This window comes from Crinia signifera, chromosome 4 (genome assembly GCF_055691185.1).
Source record: "Crinia signifera chromosome 4, ASM5569118v1, whole genome shotgun sequence".
Lineage (NCBI taxonomy): Eukaryota > Metazoa > Chordata > Amphibia > Anura > Myobatrachidae > Crinia > Crinia signifera.
In genome coordinates, this window is record NC_139220.1 from 286,185,646 (window position 1) to 286,207,488 (window position 21,843).

Sequence of the window (21,843 nt, forward strand, 5' to 3'; positions counted from 1 at the left end):
TCCTCCATCGATGGCACATCAAAACCAATGTGCCAGGACAGGGAGCATGGCTCCTACCCCCCGACATCTGCGAAGCCCCATCCCATGTTTTGATTTGCCCACAGGCCAATCGGCAAAAAAAAAAAAAATGACCATGAATAGGTAAAAAAAAAAATTAATGGTCCTCCCTTGCATAGTTTACTTTAACACAGGGGTAGCCAACTCCAGTCCTCGAGAGCTACCAACAGTTCACATTTTCCATGTCGCCTTGCAGGTACACAGTTGCACTCATTACTGACTAAAAGATCCAAAGCTGGAGCTAAATACTTAATTTGTGATTCTGTGAAGAGACATGGAAAACGTTAACTGTTGGTAGCTCTTGAGAACTGTATTTGGCTACCCCTGCTTTAACACTATCAATGGCCAGTTGCACTATTGCCATCTATGGCAACGTCACTGATGGCCATCCCTACGCTGTGGTGGCTACCTGCTCGCTGGTCTCCGAAAACGCTCGCAGCCTAGCGAGCAGGTCTTAATCAGTCCCTATATTTGGTCATCCCAGTCTGGCTGGCCCTCCTCGTTTGAATGCAAGCTCTCTCAAGCAGAGGCCTCTTCCCTTATGTGCCATTCCTTCTCTTACAGGGTACAGGGTCACACCTCCCAACATGACCTACCTCTACAGGAGGGACGCAATGCTCTGTTTCTGGACTTCCCTCTTAATGCATACTTGCCTACCTGACCCTCTCCATGAGGGAGAAAATGCTCTGTTCCTCGATTTCCCTGGTAATGCATGATTGCCATCACCTGTGGTGAAACGCCTTTCCTATCAATTACCTAGCTCACCAAAGGTGATGGCAATCAAACATTACCAGGAAAGTCCAGGAGCAGAGCATTTTCTCCCTCATGGAGAAGGTCCGGTAGGCAAGTATGCATTAAGAGGGAAGTCCAGAAACAGAGCATTGCATCCCTCCTGTAGAGGTAGGTCATGTTGGGAGGTGTGACACTGTACTTGCCCTCTAGTGCAGGGGTAGCCAACTCCAGTCCTCGAGAGCTACCAACAGTTAATGTTTTCCAAGTCTCCTCACAGAATCACAAGTGAAGTAATTAGCTCCACCTGTGTATCTTTTAAAATGTCTTACTCAGTAATGAGTGCACCTTTATACCTACGAGGTGCATACCTCCCAACATGACCCTCTCCAGGAGGGACACATCGCTCTGTTCCTGGACTTCCCTGTTAATGTATGATTGCCATTACCTGCTTTCAACAGGTTAATTGATAAGAAAGGTGTGTCACCACAGGTGATGGCAATCATAAATTGAGAAGGAAGTCCAGTAACAGAAGAATGTGTCCCTCCTGGAGAGGGTCATGTTGGGAGGTATGGAGGTGAGCTGGAAAACTTGAACTGTTGGTAGTAGGGATGGCCATCGTTGCCATTGCCATTGATGGCTATTCTGCAACTGGCCACCGATAGTTCATAACTGTGCAATGGATGACCATCAATATTTTTACATATCGATGGGCATCCATTGTGCTTGATTGATTGGCCTGTGGACCAATCAAAACACGAGGAGCGGGCATTGGGGGGGACCATCTGGTTCTCCCCCATCGATGGCAAAAGTATTCGACATCGGCCATGAACCATCAATGATTTCTAATCATCGATGGTCAATGGCCAACCCTAGTTGGTAGCTCTTGAGGACTGGAGTTGGCTACCCCTGCTTTAGTGTATTCAACTGGTAGTCACTGTTCCCTGTGTTGCTTATTTATGTACTTTTTAAGTGGGCGCTGTAGATCCCCTGTTGCACAATATATTAAAGTAATAATACTAATAATAATAATAATAATGTACCCTATGTAGCTCAGGTATAGCCATTATTTTCTCTTCATGTGGTTTCCCAGATTCATGAGGCCTTAGGTTGTAGCCAGATGCAAGTTGATACTTTTGCACAGAATGTATCCAGCAGTGTTTCAGTGGAATTGTTACAATTGAATGATAAACGGATACAATAAATAGTGTTTCCAACACACTCGGGAATTCTGACTATACTGATGATTTAGCTACAATACAGTGAATAGCTTTAGCATTAACAATAATGTTTTAATAATCGATTGATCGTTTTCTTGTTTTGATCTAAGCGTTTGTGCTACGACCATCATCTTTCTGGAATATGGGAGTATAGCTTGAAGAGTTTATATTCTTGACGCACAATCTATTTATTCAGGACAAAACGTAAAAATGTATTTTCTTTAACCCAGGCGCTGGAGGGCCGTTGACGACTTTTTCTATAAATAATAGGAGGGAACAGACGCTCTTGGCGGGCTTTTTGAATATTACAACGGATTCCCCTGAGCCAATCAGGATGAAGGGCGTGTTGGACTCGTCAAATCACATTGAAGCACTGTGCATAAATAGAGTTGTTACTGGCTGTCGGAATCCGTATATTTCAGACGACGTCTTTCTTTTTACTTGGCAGCACTGCAAAGCGAGAACCAACCGGCAGCACTATGGCCAGGACAAAGCAGACCGCCCGTAAATCTACTGGGGGGAAAGCTCCCCGCAAACAGTTGGCAACCAAAGCCGCCAGGAAAAGCGCCCCTGCCACCGGCGGCGTGAAGAAGCCTCACCGCTACCGTCCAGGGACTGTTGCCCTCCGAGAGATCCGTCGCTACCAGAAATCCACCGAGCTGCTGATCCGCAAGTTGCCCTTCCAGCGCCTGGTGCGGGAAATCGCCCAGGACTTCAAGACCGACCTGCGCTTCCAGAGCTCTGCCGTCATGGCTCTGCAAGAGGCCAGCGAGGCTTACCTGGTGGGGCTCTTCGAGGACACCAATCTGTGCGCCATCCACGCCAAGAGGGTGACCATAATGCCCAAAGACATCCAGCTGGCCCGTAGAATCCGAGGGGAGAGGGCTTAAATACTCGGCACTTCTTTCCACGCAATGACACAAAAGGCTCTTTTCAGAGCCACTACATGTTTCTAAACTAGCTGTGACTAAAACGACAGATGAATGTCGGAGTAACAGGATGCTGCTGAATGCTCACTACATAGTTCCAGGTCTCGATCAGCAACGGAACCTAGTTAGTGTTTCTCATACATTGCTCTGTCATCTATAAAGCATGCGAACTGCAGTGAATCTATACAAATACACTTACTTTCATGGTGCCTTGTGATCAGTACTTGCGCACACACACAGCCGAGCTTCGGTAAAACGTAGCGGCTTAGTAGTCAGAATTAGCTGCGCTATGCACCTCTCGATCATTGCCCTAGTTCTGAGCGAAGCCGTCATGTAGGTGTCGGCATTCCATTTATAAAACCAAAGTAGCCTCCCTTGCATCATACAGATGCAGACTTCGCCGATGCTTTTATGTGCGGGATTGTATGGAAAGTGGGGTGTAGAATGCCTGGTAGGCGCCTGTTCCCTAGTAATTAGAACATGGCTAAACTGCCATATAACGTTACATGCTATATATAGATTGTAAGCTTGCAGCAGGGCCCTCCTGCCTCCCATGTAGGTCTGTTTTACCCAGTTTGTGCTTTCAGTGTTAACATTTATAAAGCGCAACGGAATCTGCAGCTCTACATGTAAATAAATACAAGCAATGGTAGTAGCCGCAGCTCTCTTGGGAAGACGTGGGTGGCTCTGAAAAGAGCCTTTGTTGAGTTGTAGGGACATCGGTTCTCTGATGGAAGTGGGCAGCCTGACAATTACTTGCTCTTGGCCGGCTTGTGGCTCTCGGTCTTCTTGGGCAGCAGCACGGCCTGGATGTTGGGAAGAACACCTCCCTGGGCGATGGTCACCCCACCCAGCAACTTGTTGAGCTCTTCATCGTTGCGCACAGCCAGCTGCAAGTGACGGGGGATGATGCGGGTCTTCTTGTTATCACGGGCAGCGTTCCCGGCGAGCTCCAGAATCTCAGCCGTCAGATATTCCAGCACAGCGGCCAGATAGACCGGGGCACCAGCTCCCACACGTTCTGCATAGTTTCCTTTCCTCAACAGGCGGTGAACTCGACCGACTGGGAACTGAAGACCAGCCCGGGATGAGCGAGTCTTAGCCTTGGCCCGGGTCTTGCCGCCTTGTTTCCCTCTTCCAGACATGCTAGTAGCGCAACCGTAGATTTAACTCTAGATATCGAAGAAAACTCCTCAGAGATGATGATCATCCCGTTCCACCGCCCTCCTCTTATATATACACTCAGAAGGAATCCCGCTGCTTGCTCTGTGATTGGTCTGCGTACACCGCAACCAATGCGGCTCAAGTTCATGCACAGACCAATCAGCAAATGAAGGGTGGGGTTGCGACGCTGCTTATCGTCACACAACCCTGATACCCAATAGTGTTGCCGGCAGTGGTGAAGCGCCATTTGCATAAGCTCCCTATAAATGGAGCAGATGTGGGCGCTGTTCGAAACAGATTGTCTGCTTTGTGTGTGTAGTAGAAACGTTGATCCTCCAGAATGCCTGATCCCGCCAAGTCTGCGCCGGCCCCCAAGAAAGGCTCCAAGAAGGCCGTGACTAAAACTCAGAAAAAAGATGGCAAGAAGCGCAGGAAGACAAGGAAGGAGAGTTACGCCATTTACGTGTACAAGGTGCTGAAGCAGGTGCACCCCGACACCGGCATCTCCTCTAAGGCGATGGGCATCATGAATTCCTTCGTCAACGATATCTTTGAGCGCATTGCTGGGGAAGCTTCCCGCCTGGCTCACTACAACAAGCGCTCCACCATCACCTCCAGGGAGATCCAGACCGCAGTACGCCTACTGCTTCCCGGAGAGCTGGCCAAGCACGCCGTGTCCGAGGGCACAAAGGCCGTCACCAAGTACACCAGCGCCAAGTAATCTCCCCTTCTCCGCCCCCCACACAGACCCAAAGGCTCTTTTAAGAGCCACCCAACTCCTCTTTAATCGGGCTGGAACTGATAGCTTCTTCTTGTTTGATCCGTGTCCCAGACTGATTTGCCTTTAATACTCTGTAGCAACACCTAAAAACAAACGGTCTAAAACAAGACCGTCGTCCCAATATCGTAGAGGTTAGAAAATGTACAGCGGGGTGATAATTACTGCCTGGGGAAGCGAACCTTTAATTTGTGAGCTGCTACTACACACACACGTCAAATAAATCGGTACTTGTTTCCTAGCACGGCCACCACGATTTCTAAAATTGTGGTGGTCGTGTCGGAAAAAAATCGTGTCGGTCGCGTCGGGTGCATACCAAAACGCACACGACGCGACCGGCGCGATGTACCCGATTTCTCCATAGGCTTCAATGTTAAATATTTTAACATTGAAGCCATGGAGAAATCGGGGGCATCGCGTCGGGCGCGCATAGGCTTCAATGTTAAAATATTTTAACATTGAAGCCTATGGGGAAATCGTGGGCATCGCGTCGGTCGAGGGCTGCAATGGTTATTTTAAGTAGCACTGATCTGAATCAATATTAGGCTGTGTATAATAGCGCGGGCATTGGTTAAGAGCGTCTGAGAAATAAAAAGAAAAAAAAAATATAAGGACTATATATATCTCCCAAAAAGCCTATGCAACACAATAAGGCTAAAAACTAAGTGTCACAAAACAGTTACAGTTGAGAACTGGCAGTGAGCCCAGGAAGAAAGATCTAAGACCAAGAGTACATGAATAGAACTGAGAATGATACAAAGTACAGAGAAGTGTTAAATGAGATACATATTAACAGGGAATCATGCCTATCTCTCTCTAGATAACAAAACAGAGCGAATCACCCAATTAAGAGGAAACTAAACAAAAATAAAGTATATCCTCATTAAGGGAACATAAATTTGAAAAACAACAAGGTGTACATGACACGTTAATATAAACGTACAATTAAAGGCACTAACAAATCAGGACTTAACGATCATTTTGTTTTTTAAAGCACCATTTCTTACTTCAACGCAATTCTTTACTTTCTTTTTTTATGGAGAGGAGAAATCATATATATCTCCCCTCCTTTTAACAAGAGCATACATAAAGGTTCATTTTTAATAACACCACCTTCTCTCAAACTAATTGAACGGTCCGTACATAACAATCCCAAGAGTGCACCCTAAATATCTCAAGCTTTTTCTCTTTTTTTTTGCTACACGTGTGTGTAATAGCAGTAGCGCTCAGGACTGCATTGTTCTCAGTAGATGTGTTCATAGAAAACACGGAGCCGAATTATTTAAGCTCAAGATTGATATGTATAAAAAGGTTAAAGCGATGCCGGCGCAATTCTTAGAGGGGGACTTTAGAATAACTGAACCCAGGAGCCAGGTATACTTTTAGCTGTTCTATATTGGCTAAGAAAAACAGGGACGGGTCAAGAGGGGACTGTGTTTTCATGCTTGAATTTGAATGGCAGTGGTTTCTTATTCCCCGCCGATACATGCTTGGCTCTCGTTGGTCTCTTTTGAATAAATGTCCTCCCATTACAAGGCGTGTGTATGTGTGTCTCCCATCAGGTCCGCTCTTCCTCTAAATAAAGGGCTGCTGAAAGAGGTGCAGCTCATTCTTGTTGCGGGTTGCTCAGATTTTGCAAGATGTCTGGTAGAGGCAAAGGTGGTAAGGGACTCGGGAAGGGAGGTGCTAAACGGCACAGGAAGGTTCTTCGGGATAACATCCAGGGCATCACCAAGCCTGCTATCCGTCGTCTAGCCCGTAGAGGAGGCGTGAAGCGCATTTCTGGCCTCATCTATGAGGAGACCCGCGGTGTGCTGAAGGTATTTCTGGAGAATGTGATCCGTGACGCCGTCACCTACACCGAGCACGCCAAGAGAAAGACCGTGACCGCTATGGATGTGGTCTATGCGCTCAAGCGCCAGGGCCGCACTCTGTACGGATTCGGAGGCTAAACACTGAGGCGCATCTAGCACAACCGCTCACCCACACAAAGGCCCTTTTCAGGGCCGCCCATATCTTCTACGAGAGCGCTGTTACAATGTTTCTGTGTTTACTGTAATGTGACTATTTGGCCGGTAACCGTATTATCTATTCGTCCCCTTATATAACTAGACACAATGCTAGCGGATATTGACTTGGTCCATCATCTTCTAAACCATTTACTAATCTGTACCATTTTACCGCAGAGTTATGGAACAAGGACTCCTGCTGTGAGCTTACGTAGCTCTATACTGGTGAATCACACATCTGTCCCCCACCAGCTCTGTCACAGATTTAGCTGGCGTTTACAAGAGACGTGTGGCAGAGCCGGCTGGGATGTTTAGTGCCCCCCAGGAATAGGGCAAAATTTTATTACATCGCCGGGATTTTTGAATCCCAGCGGTTCCACATTCGTTGAAAGGGGCATACTCCCCTCTATGCATCAGCGTGCAGCCAAAGCAAATGATCTCCACACAAATTAGATACTTAATAAAATAAAAAAAATAAAAGCCTGCACTCCTTCCTAAGGGAAGTATTTCGGTAGCAAATGAAACTTTTTAAGCCACCTCGCAGGCTGCACATGGGTAGGAATAGCGTGCTGATCCCAATCCCCGGGTCCGTGTACACAGAAAACAATACGTGTGGGCGGCTGCAGGTAGGAACCAGCACATTTCCGATCTGTTTTGCTACTGCACAGTTGACACAAAACTGCGCATTAATCCCGCTCCCTAGATATATCCCAAGACTTGTGCAGTGACCGACTAGTGTGAGTGGCAAGTTAGACAGTTCTGCCATAGCTGCTGATTACTTCCGAAAGGGAACATACACATCAACACACTACACCGCGCGCTTACAGCTCTGCTGAGAGAGAATGTGGGTGGCTCTGAAAAGAGCCTTTGGGGGAGATAGCAAGGCAGTGGGGCGGCAGCGGCGTCTCGTCCATCACTTCTTTGCCGCAGCTTTCTTGGGCTTCGCCGCCTTCTTGGCCGGGCTTTTTGCCACTTTGGGCTTCGCTGCCTTCTTGGCCGGACTCTTGACCGCTTTGGGCTTCGCCGCCTTCTTGGCCGGACTCTTAGCCGCCTTCTTCGGCTTGACGGCTTTAGGCTTCTTTGGGCTTTTGGCAACAGCCGCTTTTGTGGGTTTCTTCACCTTCTTTGGGCTCTTGGCTGCGCTCGGAGCTTTCTTGGGCTTCTTCGGGGATTTGGCAACTTTCTTTGCCGCAGGTTTCTTGGGCTTCAGCGATTTCTGGGCGACCTTCTTGCTCTCCGCCTGCTTCTTATTGAGCTTGAAGGAGCCGGAAGCGCCGGTGCCTTTCACCTGGGTGAGAGTTCCTTTGGTCACTAGACCTTTCACACCCAGCTTGATGCGGGTGTTGTTCCTCTCTACATCGTAACCTCCGGCAGCCAGGGCTTTCTTCAGTGCGGCAAGAGAAACCCCGCTACGCTCTTTGGAGGCCGTCACGGTTTTCACGATCAGCTCGGAGACGCTGGGTCCTGAAGACTTGGCGGTTTTCTTGGCTCCTCCCGCAGCTTTCTTTGGCTGCCTTTTCTTCTTGGCTGCGCCCTCTGATGGCGGGGCAGGGGCAGCGGCGACGGGTGCAGTTTCTGCCATCTTACCGTAATACACTAACAAAGTACTGACTATTACGCTAAACACATTACCAATGTTTCTTATATACCACGCCGGCTGTGATGTGATTGGCTGCTGAGAGGGGTGCGTTCTGTGCTCCCATTGGCGGAATGAGCAGCGGTGTAAATGCTTCCCTATCTGAGAGTTAGGAAGGATCTGCCCTCACCCTGTGTTTCCCTAGCGCAGAAAAAGACTATTTTACAGGGCAGCAGAGGACCAGTGACCCGGATCTCTGCGCCACAGCCGTACTCCCAAATCTCCCCTTGCCCTGTATGACCATTGCAGGCTTAGGTGCGGCGAAGGGAGGCAGGAATAGCCACTGGTAGCTCACCCGCACCGGATTAGATCTGCCAGCCATGTAACACATCTCTTCTTTTCTGCCAGGCTACAAGGTCCCATCGGGGCACCTTTCTCTCCTACTGGCACCAGAGATAATGTCGGTAATCTAGGGCATATTCTGGGCAGAAGAGGGTGTATGATAAAACACATGAAAGTGATTTGCGGGCTCCTGCATAACCGGGAGAATAGCACAGGCAGGTTGCCTTACCAAGGGATTGGCATTCTTGTCAAGGAGGACTATTTGGCAGAGACACCTACAACATACCTCCCAACATGACCCTTTCCAGGAGGGACACCGTGCTCTGTTGCTGGACTTCCCTCTTAATGTATGATTGCCATCACCTGCTTTAAACAGGTGAATTAATAAGCAAGGTGTTTCAAACACATGGGAATGCAATCCTTAAGAGGGAAGTTCAGTAGAGCATTGTGTCCCTCCTGGAGAGGGTCATGTTGGGAGCTATGCTACATGGTAATCATCCCCGGCATACTCCTTATTGTGGAGAATGCTGGTGCCAATATTGTTCGTCCTTTCTATGATCCATGCGGCCAGGCATTTCTGAATACTGTATGTAAGCACATAGATGTACCAGCAAGAGGGCTATGGTGACCCTGTCCCATTTGAGACTGCTGTGCATCAAACCTCTAGCAAAAGGAGTAAAAAGTGTAAGGTGGAGACCACCATGGTGGAAGGACCATTAGAAAGATGTGAGGAACCGTAGGAGAGAATGGTAAAGTAGCAGGAAGGCAATGGGAATACTAGTGTTATGAATAAAAAGTCAGAGCATAGAAATAGGGGGAATAATAGGGGAAGTCAGGGGCAAGAAAGGGACAGACAGGTATGGGTCCGGAACAGAAGAAGTGCTAGGAATAAATGTAGACAGGATCAGGGTCAGAGTAACAAGGGGACGGTTAGGAGGGTTAAAATGATGGTAGTCGCAACCCTTTCAAACCCTCCCCTTCACCCTCCTACTATCCTACCCCTCTCTCCTCTACTACCCCCTCTTGACCTCATCTCCCACAACATCTCTCCTCCTCTTCCACCCTCCCTGTCTCTCCCTGGCACCCTCTCTCAATCTGTAGCTTTCCCATGGCCACTTTGTCTATCCCCCTTTCTCTCCCTGAAATTCTCAGTCTCTCCTCATCCCCACTTTCCTGGGGCTATTCGAATCAGCACGCTGCTGCTAAGCCCCACTTGTGGATTTCAGGCCCGACAACACTATCTTGGCACTTCTGTTTTGTGCCCTAACATGGCACAATCAACAATGTGGCAGGGCACTTTACTGCAAGTACTGGTGTTTTAAGACTAAACATCCGCATTCCATGACATAACAACGGCATTGACTTGAATAGCCCTGGGAGCTCCCTCCTGTTGCTTTTCTAAGCATGCTTAATGAAATCGACCCATGTGTCTGTCATTCCCCCCCTCTCTCTCTCTCTCTCTCTCTTCTGCCCCCTTAGGGACATTGATTGTAGTGACAATGGTGAGCATAGGAGCCATTTCAAGTTATGCCCCTGTCTATGTGTAACTCAACTGCTCCCAGGTCCTTTCTTTTTGCTCTCCTCAGAGGGAGCGCTGCTGCTGCTGCTGCTGCTTCCTGGCTGCTGCTTCCTGGCTGATCACCACCCCCCCTCCAGTGGCCGGCACCCTAGGCAAATGCCTAATCCTGCCTAGTGGTGGCGCAGGCCCTGCTGCCCACAGCCCACACAATTTTAGAAACCTTCATTAATGGTTTTCCTCCATCGATGGCACATCAAAACCAATGTGCCAGGACAGGGAGCATGGCTCCTACCCCCCGACATCTGCGAAGCCCCATCCCATGTTTTGATTTGCCCACAGGCCAATCGGCAAAAAAAAAAAAATGACCATGAATAGGTAAAAAAAAAAATTAATGGTCCTCCCTTGCATAGTTTACTTTAACACAGGGGTAGCCAACTCCAGTCCTCGAGAGCTACCAACAGTTCACATTTTCCATGTCGCCTTGCAGGTACACAGTTGCACTCATTACTGACTAAAAGATCCAAAGCTGGAGCTAAATACTTAATTTGTGATTCTGTGAAGAGACATGGAAAACGTTAACTGTTGGTAGCTCTTGAGAACTGTATTTGGCTACCCCTGCTTTAACACTATCAATGGCCAGTTGCACTATTGCCATCTATGGCAACGTCACTGATGGCCATCCCTACGCTGTGGTGGCTACCTGCTCGCTGGTCTCCGAAAACGCTCGCAGCCTAGCGAGCAGGTCTTAATCAGTCCCTATATTTGGTCATCCCAGTCTGGCTGGCCCTCCTCGTTTGAATGCAAGCTCTCTCAAGCAGAGGCCTCTTCCCTTATGTGCCATTCCTTCTCTTACAGGGTACAGGGTCACACCTCCCAACATGACCTACCTCTACAGGAGGGACGCAATGCTCTGTTTCTGGACTTCCCTCTTAATGCATACTTGCCTACCTGACCCTCTCCATGAGGGAGAAAATGCTCTGTTCCTCGATTTCCCTGGTAATGCATGATTGCCATCACCTGTGGTGAAACGCCTTTCCTATCAATTACCTAGCTCACCAAAGGTGATGGCAATCAAACATTACCAGGAAAGTCCAGGAGCAGAGCATTTTCTCCCTCATGGAGAAGGTCCGGTAGGCAAGTATGCATTAAGAGGGAAGTCCAGAAACAGAGCATTGCATCCCTCCTGTAGAGGTAGGTCATGTTGGGAGGTGTGACACTGTACTTGCCCTCTAGTGCAGGGGTAGCCAACTCCAGTCCTCGAGAGCTACCAACAGTTAATGTTTTCCAAGTCTCCTCACAGAATCACAAGTGAAGTAATTAGCTCCACCTGTGTATCTTTTAAAATGTCTTACTCAGTAATGAGTGCACCTTTATACCTACGAGGTGCATACCTCCCAACATGACCCTCTCCAGGAGGGACACATCGCTCTGTTCCTGGACTTCCCTGTTAATGTATGATTGCCATTACCTGCTTTCAACAGGTTAATTGATAAGAAAGGTGTGTCACCACAGGTGATGGCAATCATAAATTGAGAAGGAAGTCCAGTAACAGAAGAATGTGTCCCTCCTGGAGAGGGTCATGTTGGGAGGTATGGAGGTGAGCTGGAAAACTTGAACTGTTGGTAGTAGGGATGGCCATCGTTGCCATTGCCATTGATGGCTATTCTGCAACTGGCCACCGATAGTTCATAACTGTGCAATGGATGACCATCAATATTTTTACATATCGATGGGCATCCATTGTGCTTGATTGATTGGCCTGTGGACCAATCAAAACACGAGGAGCGGGCATTGGGGGGGACCATCTGGTTCTCCCCCATCGATGGCAAAAGTATTCGACATCGGCCATGAACCATCAATGATTTCTAATCATCGATGGTCAATGGCCAACCCTAGTTGGTAGCTCTTGAGGACTGGAGTTGGCTACCCCTGCTTTAGTGTATTCAACTGGTAGTCACTGTTCCCTGTGTTGCTTATTTATGTACTTTTTAAGTGGGCGCTGTAGATCCCCTGTTGCACAATATATTAAAGTAATAATACTAATAATAATAATAATAATGTACCCTATGTAGCTCAGGTATAGCCATTATTTTCTCTTCATGTGGTTTCCCAGATTCATGAGGCCTTAGGTTGTAGCCAGATGCAAGTTGATAGTTTTGCACAGAATGTATCCAGCAGTGTTTCAGTGGAATTGTTACAATTGAATGATAAACGGATACAATAAATAGTGTTTCCAACACACTCGGGAATTCTGACTATACTGATGATTTAGCTACAATACAGTGAATAGCTTTAGCATTAACAATAATGTTTTAATAATCGATTGATCGTTTTCTTGTTTTGATCTAAGCGTTTGTGCTACGACCATCATCTTTCTGGAATATGGGAGTATAGCTTGAAGAGTTTATATTCTTGACGCACAATCTATTTATTCAGGACAAAACGTAAAAATGTATTTTCTTTAACCCAGGCGCTGGAGGGCCGTTGACGACTTTTTCTATAAATAATAGGAGGGAACAGACGCTCTTGGCGGGCTTTTTGAATATTACAACGGATTCCCCTGAGCCAATCAGGATGAAGGGCGTGTTGGACTCGTCAAATCACATTGAAGCACTGTGCATAAATAGAGTTGTTACTGGCTGTCGGAATCCGTATATTTCAGACGACGTCTTTCTTTTTACTTGGCAGCACTGCAAAGCGAGAACCAACCGGCAGCACTATGGCCAGGACAAAGCAGACCGCCCGTAAATCTACTGGGGGGAAAGCTCCCCGCAAACAGTTGGCAACCAAAGCCGCCAGGAAAAGCGCCCCTGCCACCGGCGGCGTGAAGAAGCCTCACCGCTACCGTCCAGGGACTATTGCCCTCCGAGAGATCCGTCGCTACCAGAAATCCACCGAGCTGCTGATCCGCAAGTTGCCCTTCCAGCGCCTGGTGCGGGAAATCGCCCAGGACTTCAAGACCGACCTGCGCTTCCAGAGCTCTGCCGTCATGGCTCTGCAAGAGGCCAGCGAGGCTTACCTGGTGGGGCTCTTCGAGGACACCAATCTGTGCGCCATCCACGCCAAGAGGGTGACCATAATGCCCAAAGACATCCAGCTGGCCCGTAGAATCCGAGGGGAGAGGGCTTAAATACTCGGCACTTCTTTCCACGCAATGACACAAAAGGCTCTTTTCAGAGCCACTACATGTTTCTAAACTAGCTGTGACTAAAACGACAGATGAATGTCGGAGTAACAGGATGCTGCTGAATGCTCACTACATAGTTCCAGGTCTCGATCAGCAACGGAACCTAGTTAGTGTTTCTCATACATTGCTCTGTCATCTATAAAGCATGCGAACTGCAGTGAATCTATACAAATACACTTACTTTCATGGTGCCTTGTGATCAGTACTTGCGCACACACACAGCCGAGCTTCGGTAAAACGTAGCGGCTTAGTAGTCAGAATTAGCTGCGCTATGCACCTCTCAATCATTGCCCTAGTTCTGAGCGAAGCCGTCATGTAGGTGTCGGCATTCCATTTATAAAACCAAAGTAGCCTCCCTTGCATCATACAGATGCAGACTTCGCCGATGCTTTTATGTGCGGGATTGTATGGAAAGTGGGGTGTAGAATGCCTGGTAGGCGCCTGTTCCCTAGTAATTAGAACATGGCTAAACTGCCATATAACGTTACATGCTATATATAGATTGTAAGCTTGCAGCAGGGCCCTCCTGCCTCCCATGTAGGTCTGTTTTACCCAGTTTGTGCTTTCAGTGTTAACATTTATAAAGCGCAACGGAATCTGCAGCTCTACATGTAAATAAATACAAGCAATGGTAGTAGCCGCAGCTCTCTTGGGAAGACGTGGGTGGCTCTGAAAAGAGCCTTTGTTGAGTTGTAGGGACATCGGTTCTCTGATGGAAGTGGGCAGCCTGACAATTACTTGCTCTTGGCCGGCTTGTGGCTCTCGGTCTTCTTGGGCAGCAGCACGGCCTGGATGTTGGGAAGAACACCTCCCTGGGCGATGGTCACCCCACCCAGCAACTTGTTGAGCTCTTCATCGTTGCGCACAGCCAGCTGCAAGTGACGGGGGATGATGCGGGTCTTCTTGTTATCACGGGCAGCGTTCCCGGCGAGCTCCAGAATCTCAGCCGTCAGATATTCCAGCACAGCGGCCAGATAGACCGGGGCACCAGCTCCCACACGTTCTGCATAGTTTCCTTTCCTCAACAGGCGGTGAACTCGACCGACTGGGAACTGAAGACCAGCCCGGGATGAGCGAGTCTTAGCCTTGGCCCGGGTCTTGCCGCCTTGTTTCCCTCTTCCAGACATGCTAGTAGCGCAACCGTAGATTTAACTCTAGATATCGAAGAAAACTCCTCAGAGATGATGATCATCCCGTTCCACCGCCCTCCTCTTATATATACACTCAGAAGGAATCCCGCTGCTTGCTCTGTGATTGGTCTGCGTACACCGCAACCAATGCGGCTCAAGTTCATGCACAGACCAATCAGCAAATGAAGGGTGGGGTTGCGACGCTGCTTATCGTCACACAACCCTGATACCCAATAGTGTTGCCGGCAGTGGTGAAGCGCCATTTGCATAAGCTCCCTATAAATGGAGCAGATGTGGGCGCTGTTCGAAACAGATTGTCTGCTTTGTGTGTGTAGTAGAAACGTTGATCCTCCAGAATGCCTGATCCCGCCAAGTCTGCGCCGGCCCCCAAGAAAGGCTCCAAGAAGGCCGTGACTAAAACTCAGAAAAAAGATGGCAAGAAGCGCAGGAAGACAAGGAAGGAGAGTTACGCCATTTACGTGTACAAGGTGCTGAAGCAGGTGCACCCCGACACCGGCATCTCCTCTAAGGCGATGGGCATCATGAATTCCTTCGTCAACGATATCTTTGAGCGCATTGCTGGGGAAGCTTCCCGCCTGGCTCACTACAACAAGCGCTCCACCATCACCTCCAGGGAGATCCAGACCGCAGTACGCCTACTGCTTCCCGGAGAGCTGGCCAAGCACGCCGTGTCCGAGGGCACAAAGGCCGTCACCAAGTACACCAGCGCCAAGTAATCTCCCCTTCTCCGCCCCCCACACAGACCCAAAGGCTCTTTTAAGAGCCACCCAACTCCTCTTTAATCGGGCTGGAACTGATAGCTTCTTCTTGTTTGATCCGTGTCCCAGACTGATTTGCCTTTAATACTCTGTAGCAACACCTAAAAACAAACGGTCTAAAACAAGACCGTCGTCCCAATATCGTAGAGGTTAGAAAATGTACAGCGGGGTGATAATTACTGCCTGGGGAAGCGAACCTTTAATTTGTGAGCTGCTACTACACACACACGTCAAATAAATCGGTACTTGTTTCCTAGCACGGCCACCACGATTTCTAAAATCGTGGTGGTCGTGTCGGAAAAAAATCGTGTCGGTCGCGTCGGGTGCATACCAAAACGCACACGACGCGACCGGCGCGATGTACCCGATTTCTCCATAGGCTTCAATGTTAAATATTTTAACATTGAAGCCATGGAGAAATCGGGGGCATCGCGTCGGGCGCGCATAGGCTTCAATGTTAAAATATTTTAACATTGAAGCCTATGGGGAAATCGTGGGCATCGCGTCGGTCGAGGGCTGCAATGGTTATTTTAAGTAGCACTGATCTGAATCAATATTAGGCTGTGTATAATAGCGCGGGCATTGGTTAAGAGCGTCTGAGAAATAAAAAGAAAAAAAAAATATAAGGACTATATATATCTCCCAAAAAGCCTATGCAACACAATAAGGCTAAAAACTAAGTGTCACAAAACAGTTACAGTTGAGAACTGGCAGTGAGCCCAGGAAGAAAGATCTAAGACCAAGAGTACATGAATAGAACTGAGAATGATACAAAGTACAGAGAAGTGTTAAATGAGATACATATTAACAGGGAATCATGCCTATCTCTCTCTAGATAACAAAACAGAGCGAATCACCCAATTAAGAGGAAACTAAACAAAAATAAAGTATATCCTCATTAAGGGAACATAAATTTGAAAAACAACAAGGTGTACATGACACGTTAATATAAACGTACAATTAAAGGCACTAACAAATCAGGACTTAACGATCATTTTGTTTTTTAAAGCACCATTTCTTACTTCAACGCAATTCTTTACTTTCTTTTTTTATGGAGAGGAGAAATCATATATATCTCCCCTCCTTTTAACAAGAGCATACATAAAGGTTCATTTTTAATAACACCACCTTCTCTCAAACTAATTGAACGGTCCGTACATAACAATCCCAAGAGTGCACCCTAAATATCTCAAGCTTTTTCTCTTTTTTTTTGCTACACGTGTGTGTAATAGCAGTAGCGCTCAGGACTGCATTGTTCTCAGTAGATGTGTTCATAGAAAACACGGAGCCGAATTATTTAAGCTCAAGATTGATATGTATAAAAAGGTTAAAGCGATGCCGGCGCAATTCTTAGAGGGGGACTTTAGAATAACTGAACCCAGGAGCCAGGTATACTTTTAGCTGTTCTATATTGGCTAAGAAAAACAGGGACGGGTCAAGAGGGGACTGTGTTTTCATGCTTGAATTTGAATGGCAGTGGTTTCTTATTCCCCGCCGATACATGCTTGGCTCTCGTTGGTCTCTTTTGAATAAATGTCCTCCCATTACAAGGCGTGTGTATGTGTGTCTCCCATCAGGTCCGCTCTTCCTCTAAATAAAGGGCTGCTGAAAGAGGTGCAGCTCATTCTTGTTGCGGGTTGCTCAGATTTTGCAAGATGTCTGGTAGAGGCAAAGGTGGTAAGGGACTCGGGAAGGGAGGTGCTAAACGGCACAGGAAGGTTCTTCGGGATAACATCCAGGGCATCACCAAGCCTGCTATCCGTCGTCTAGCCCGTAGAGGAGGCGTGAAGCGCATTTCTGGCCTCATCTATGAGGAGACCCGCGGTGTGCTGAAGGTATTTCTGGAGAATGTGATCCGTGACGCCGTCACCTACACCGAGCACGCCAAGAGAAAGACCGTGACCGCTATGGATGTGGTCTATGCGCTCAAGCGCCAGGGCCGCACTCTGTACGGATTCGGAGGCTAAACACTGAGGCGCATCTAGCACAACCGCTCACCCACACAAAGGCCCTTTTCAGGGCCGCCCATATCTTCTACGAGAGCGCTGTTACAATGTTTCTGTGTTTACTGTAATGTGACTATTTGGCCGGTAACCGTATTATCTATTCGTCCCCTTATATAACTAGACACAATGCTAGCGGATATTGACTTGGTCCATCATCTTCTAAACCATTTACTAATCTGTACCATTTTACCGCAGAGTTATGGAACAAGGACTCCTGCTGTGAGCTTACGTAGCTCTATACTGGTGAATCACACATCTGTCCCCCACCAGCTCTGTCACAGATTTAGCTGGCGTTTACAAGAGACGTGTGGCAGAGCCGGCTGGGATGTTTAGTGCCCCCCAGGAATAGGGCAAAATTTTATTACATCGCCGGGATTTTTGAATCCCAGCGGTTCCACATTCGTTGAAAGGGGCATACTCCCCTCTATGCATCAGCGTGCAGCCAAAGCAAATGATCTCCACACAAATTAGATACTTAATAAAATAAAAAAAATAAAAGCCTGCACTCCTTCCTAAGGGAAGTATTTCGGTAGCAAATGAAACTTTTTAAGCCACCTCGCAGGCTGCACATGGGTAGGAATAGCGTGCTGATCCCAATCCCCGGGTCCGTGTACACAGAAAACAATACGTGTGGGCGGCTGCAGGTAGGAACCAGCACATTTCCGATCTGTTTTGCTACTGCACAGTTGACACAAAACTGCGCATTAATCCCGCTCCCTAGATATATCCCAAGACTTGTGCAGTGACCGACTAGTGTGAGTGGCAAGTTAGACAGTTCTGCCATAGCTGCTGATTACTTCCGAAAGGGAACATACACATCAACACACTACACCGCGCGCTTACAGCTCTGCTGAGAGAGAATGTGGGTGGCTCTGAAAAGAGCCTTTGGGGGAGATAGCAAGGCAGTGGGGCGGCAGCGGCGTCTCGTCCATCACTTCTTTGCCGCAGCTTTCTTGGGCTTCGCCGCCTTCTTGGCCGGGCTTTTTGCCACTTTGGGCTTCGCTGCCTTCTTGGCCGGACTCTTGACCGCTTTGGGCTTCGCCGCCTTCTTGGCCGGACTCTTAGCCGCCTTCTTCGGCTTGACGGCTTTAGGCTTCTTTGGGCTTTTGGCAACAGCCGCTTTTGTGGGTTTCTTCACCTTCTTTGGGCTCTTGGCTGCGCTCGGAGCTTTCTTGGGCTTCTTCGGGGATTTGGCCACTTTCTTTGCCGCAGGTTTCTTGGGCTTCAGCGATTTCTGGGCGACCTTCTTGCTCTCCGCCTGCTTCTTATTGAGCTTGAAGGAGCCGGAAGCGCCGGTGCCTTTCACCTGGGTGAGAGTTCCTTTGGTCACTAGACCTTTCACACCCAGCTTGATGCGGGTGTTGTTCCTCTCTACATCGTAACCTCCGGCAGCCAGAGCTTTCTTCAGTGCGGCAAGAGAAACCCCGCTACGCTCTTTGGAGGCCGTCACGGTTTTCACGATCAGCTCGGAGACGCTGGGTCCTGAAGACTTGGCGGTTTTCTTGGCTCCTCCCGCAGCTTTCTTTGGCTGCCTTTTCTTCTTGGCTGCGCCCTCTGATGGCGGGGCAGGGGCAGCGGCGACGGGTGCAGTTTCTGCCATCTTACCGTAATACACTAACAAAGTACTGACTATTACGCTAAACACATTACCAATGTTTCTTATATACCACGCCGGCTGTGATGTGATTGGCTGCTGAGAGGGGTGCGTTCTGTGCTCCCATTGGCGGAATGAGCAGCGGTGTAAATGCTTCCCTATCTGAGAGTTAGGAAGGATCTGCCCTCACCCTGTGTTTCCCTAGCGCAGAAAAAGACTATTTTACAGGGCAGCAGAGGACCAGTGACCCGGATCTCTGCGCCACAGCCGTACTCCCAAATCTCCCCTTGCCCTGTATGACCATTGCAGGCTTAGGTGCGGCGAAGGGAGGCAGGAATAGCCACTGGTAGCTCACCCGCACCGGATTAGATCTGCCAGCCATGTAACACATCTCTTCTTTTCTGCCAGGCTACAAGGTCCCATCGGGGCACCTTTCTCTCCTACTGGCACCAGAGATAATGTCGGTAATCTAGGGCATATTCTGGGCAGAAGAGGGTGTATGATAAAACACATGAAAGTGATTTGCGGGCTCCTGCATAACCGGGAGAATAGCACAGGCAGGTTGCCTTACCAAGGGATTGGCATTCTTGTCAAGGAGGACTATTTGGCAGAGACACCTACAACATACCTCCCAACATGACCCTTTCCAGGAGGGACACCGTGCTCTGTTGCTGGACTTCCCTCTTAATGTATGATTGCCATCACCTGCTTTAAACAGGTGAATTAATAAGCAAGGTGTTTCAAACACATGGGAATGCAATCCTTAAGAGGGAAGTTCAGTAGAGCATTGTGTCCCTCCTGGAGAGGGTCATGTTGGGAGCTATGCTACATGGTAATCATCCCCGGCATACTCCTTATTGTGGAGAATGCTGGTGCCAATATTGTTCGTCCTTTCTATGATCCATGCGGCCAGGCATTTCTGAATACTGTATGTAAGCACATAGATGTACCAGCAAGAGGGCTATGGTGACCCTGTCCCATTTGAGACTGCTGTGCATCAAACCTCTAGCAAAAGGAGTAAAAAGTGTAAGGTGGAGACCACCATGGTGGAAGGACCATTAGAAAGATGTGAGGAACCGTAGGAGAGAATGGTAAAGTAGCAGGAAGGCAATGGGAATACTAGTGTTATGAATAAAAAGTCAGAGCATAGAAATAGGGGGAATAATAGGGGAAGTCAGGGGCAAGAAAGGGACAGACAGGTATGGGTCCGGAACAGAAGAAGTGCTAGGAATAAATGTAGACAGGATCAGGGTCAGAGTAACAAGGGGACGGTTAGGAGGGTTAAAATGATGGTAGTCGCAACCCTTTCAAACCCTCCCCTTCACCCTCCTACTATCCTACCCCTCTCTCCTCTACTACCCCCTCTTGACCTCATCTCCCACAACATCTCTCCTCCTCTTCCACCCTCCCTGTCTCTCCCTGGCACCCTCTCTCAATCTGTAGCTTTCCCATGGCCACTTTGTCTATCCCCCTTTCTCTCCCTGAAATTCTCAGTCTCTCCTCATCCCCACTTTCCTGGGGCTATTCGAATCAGCACGCTGCTGCTAAGCCCCACTTGTGGATTTCAGGCCCGACAACACTATCTTGGCACTTCTGTTTTGTGCCCTAACATGGCACAATCAACAATGTGGCAGGGCACTTTACTGCAAGTACTGGTGTTTTAAGACTAAACATCCGCATTCCATGACATAACAACGGCATTGACTTGAATAGCCCTGGGAGCTCCCTCCTGTTGCTTTTCTAAGCATGCTTAATGAAATCGACCCATGTGTCTGTCATTCCCCCCCTCTCTCTCTCTCTCTCTCTTCTGCCCCCTTAGGGACATTGATTGTAGTGACAATGGTGAGCATAGGAGCCATTTCAAGTTATGCCCCTGTCTATGTGTAACTCAACTGCTCCCAGGTCCTTTCTTTTTGCTCTCCTCAGAGGGAGCGCTGCTGCTGCTGCTGCTGCTTCCTGGCTGCTGCTTCCTGGCTGATCACCACCCCCCCTCCAGTGGCCGGCACCCTAGGCAAATGCCTAATCCTGCCTAGTGGTGGCGCAGGCCCTGCTGCCCACAGCCCACACAATTTTAGAAACCTTCATTAATGGTTTTCCTCCATCGATGGCACATCAAAACCAATGTGCCAGGACAGGGAGCATGGCTCCTACCCCCCGACATCTGCGAAGCCCCATCCCATGTTTTGATTTGCCCACAGGCCAATCGGCAAAAAAAAAAAAATGACCATGAATAGGTAAAAAAAAAAATTAATGGTCCTCCCTTGCATAGTTTACTTTAACACAGGGGTAGCCAACTCCAGTCCTCGAGAGCTACCAACAGTTCACATTTTCCATGTCGCCTTGCAGGTACACAGTTGCACTCATTACTGACTAAAAGATCCAAAGCTGGAGCTAAATACTTAATTTGTGATTCTGTGAAGAGACATGGAAAACGTTAACTGTTGGTAGCTCTTGAGAACTGTATTTGGCTACCCCTGCTTTAACACTATCAATGGCCAGTTGCACTATTGCCATCTATGGCAACGTCACTGATGGCCATCCCTACGCTGTGGTGGCTACCTGCTCGCTGGTCTCCGAAAACGCTCGCAGCCTAGCGAGCAGGTCTTAATCAGTCCCTATATTTGGTCATCCCAGTCTGGCTGGCCCTCCTCGTTTGAATGCAAGCTCTCTCAAGCAGAGGCCTCTTCCCTTATGTGCCATTCCTTCTCTTACAGGGTACAGGGTCACACCTCCCAACATGACCTACCTCTACAGGAGGGACGCAATGCTCTGTTTCTGGACTTCCCTCTTAATGCATACTTGCCTACCTGACCCTCTCCATGAG

General features: G+C 48.4%; 7 protein-coding genes and 2 pseudogenes across 7 annotated transcripts; 5 read left to right on the forward strand and 4 right to left on the reverse strand.

The window, feature by feature from the left end:
- Positions 1 to 2,395: 2,395 nt before the first annotated feature.
- On the forward strand, positions 2,396 to 3,067 carry LOC146072648 (histone H3). Its single transcript, XM_083179850.1, has one exon. The coding sequence runs from the start codon at positions 2,486 to 2,488 to the stop codon at positions 2,894 to 2,896; it is 411 nt and encodes a 136-aa protein (XP_083035976.1). The 5' UTR covers positions 2,396 to 2,485; the 3' UTR covers positions 2,897 to 3,067.
- Positions 3,068 to 3,479: 412 nt separating this feature from the next.
- On the reverse strand, positions 3,480 to 4,080 carry LOC146072649 (histone H2A type 2-like). The gene is given in 3 exon segments (XM_083179852.1): positions 3,480 to 3,813; positions 3,816 to 3,873; positions 3,875 to 4,080. Coding segments are annotated over 3 exon segments (390 nt in total). The 3' UTR covers positions 3,480 to 3,687.
- A 346-nt stretch (positions 4,081 to 4,426) lies between these two features.
- On the forward strand, positions 4,427 to 4,850 carry LOC146072650 (histone H2B 1.1). Its single transcript, XM_083179853.1, has one exon. It carries the CDS (start codon positions 4,440 to 4,442, stop codon positions 4,818 to 4,820), a length of 381 nt encoding a protein of 126 aa, XP_083035979.1. The 5' UTR covers positions 4,427 to 4,439; the 3' UTR covers positions 4,821 to 4,850.
- Positions 4,851 to 6,517: 1,667 nt separating this feature from the next.
- Positions 6,518 to 6,829, forward strand: LOC146073098 (histone H4). The gene has a single exon (XM_083180278.1). It carries the CDS (start codon positions 6,518 to 6,520, stop codon positions 6,827 to 6,829), a length of 312 nt encoding a protein of 103 aa, XP_083036404.1.
- Positions 6,830 to 7,437: 608 nt separating this feature from the next.
- Positions 7,438 to 8,637, reverse strand: LOC146072651 (histone H1C pseudogene; annotated as a pseudogene).
- A 5,399-nt stretch (positions 8,638 to 14,036) lies between these two features.
- On the reverse strand, positions 14,037 to 14,637 carry LOC146072652 (histone H2A type 2-like). Its single transcript, XM_083179854.1, is given in 3 exon segments — positions 14,037 to 14,370; positions 14,373 to 14,430; positions 14,432 to 14,637. Coding segments are annotated over 3 exon segments (390 nt in total). The 3' UTR covers positions 14,037 to 14,244.
- Positions 14,638 to 14,983: 346 nt separating this feature from the next.
- LOC146072653 (histone H2B 1.1) lies at positions 14,984 to 15,407 on the forward strand. The gene has a single exon (XM_083179855.1). It carries the CDS (start codon positions 14,997 to 14,999, stop codon positions 15,375 to 15,377), a length of 381 nt encoding a protein of 126 aa, XP_083035981.1. The 5' UTR covers positions 14,984 to 14,996; the 3' UTR covers positions 15,378 to 15,407.
- A 1,667-nt stretch (positions 15,408 to 17,074) lies between these two features.
- Positions 17,075 to 17,386, forward strand: LOC146073099 (histone H4). The gene has a single exon (XM_083180279.1). The coding sequence runs from the start codon at positions 17,075 to 17,077 to the stop codon at positions 17,384 to 17,386; it is 312 nt and encodes a 103-aa protein (XP_083036405.1).
- A 608-nt stretch (positions 17,387 to 17,994) lies between these two features.
- LOC146072654 (histone H1C pseudogene) lies at positions 17,995 to 19,194 on the reverse strand (annotated as a pseudogene).
- Between the last annotated feature and the right edge of the window lie 2,649 nt (positions 19,195 to 21,843).

Excerpts from the sequence above, each read along its gene's own strand:
- LOC146072648 (XM_083179850.1), top strand. The coding sequence starts at position 2,486 with ATGGCCAGGACAAAGCAGACCGCCCGTAAATCTACTGGGGGGAAAGCT.
- LOC146072650 (XM_083179853.1), top strand. The coding sequence starts at position 4,440 with ATGCCTGATCCCGCCAAGTCTGCGCCGGCCCCCAAGAAAGGCTCCAAG.
- LOC146073098 (XM_083180278.1), top strand. The coding sequence starts at position 6,518 with ATGTCTGGTAGAGGCAAAGGTGGTAAGGGACTCGGGAAGGGAGGTGCT.
- LOC146072653 (XM_083179855.1), top strand. The coding sequence starts at position 14,997 with ATGCCTGATCCCGCCAAGTCTGCGCCGGCCCCCAAGAAAGGCTCCAAG.
- LOC146073099 (XM_083180279.1), top strand. The coding sequence starts at position 17,075 with ATGTCTGGTAGAGGCAAAGGTGGTAAGGGACTCGGGAAGGGAGGTGCT.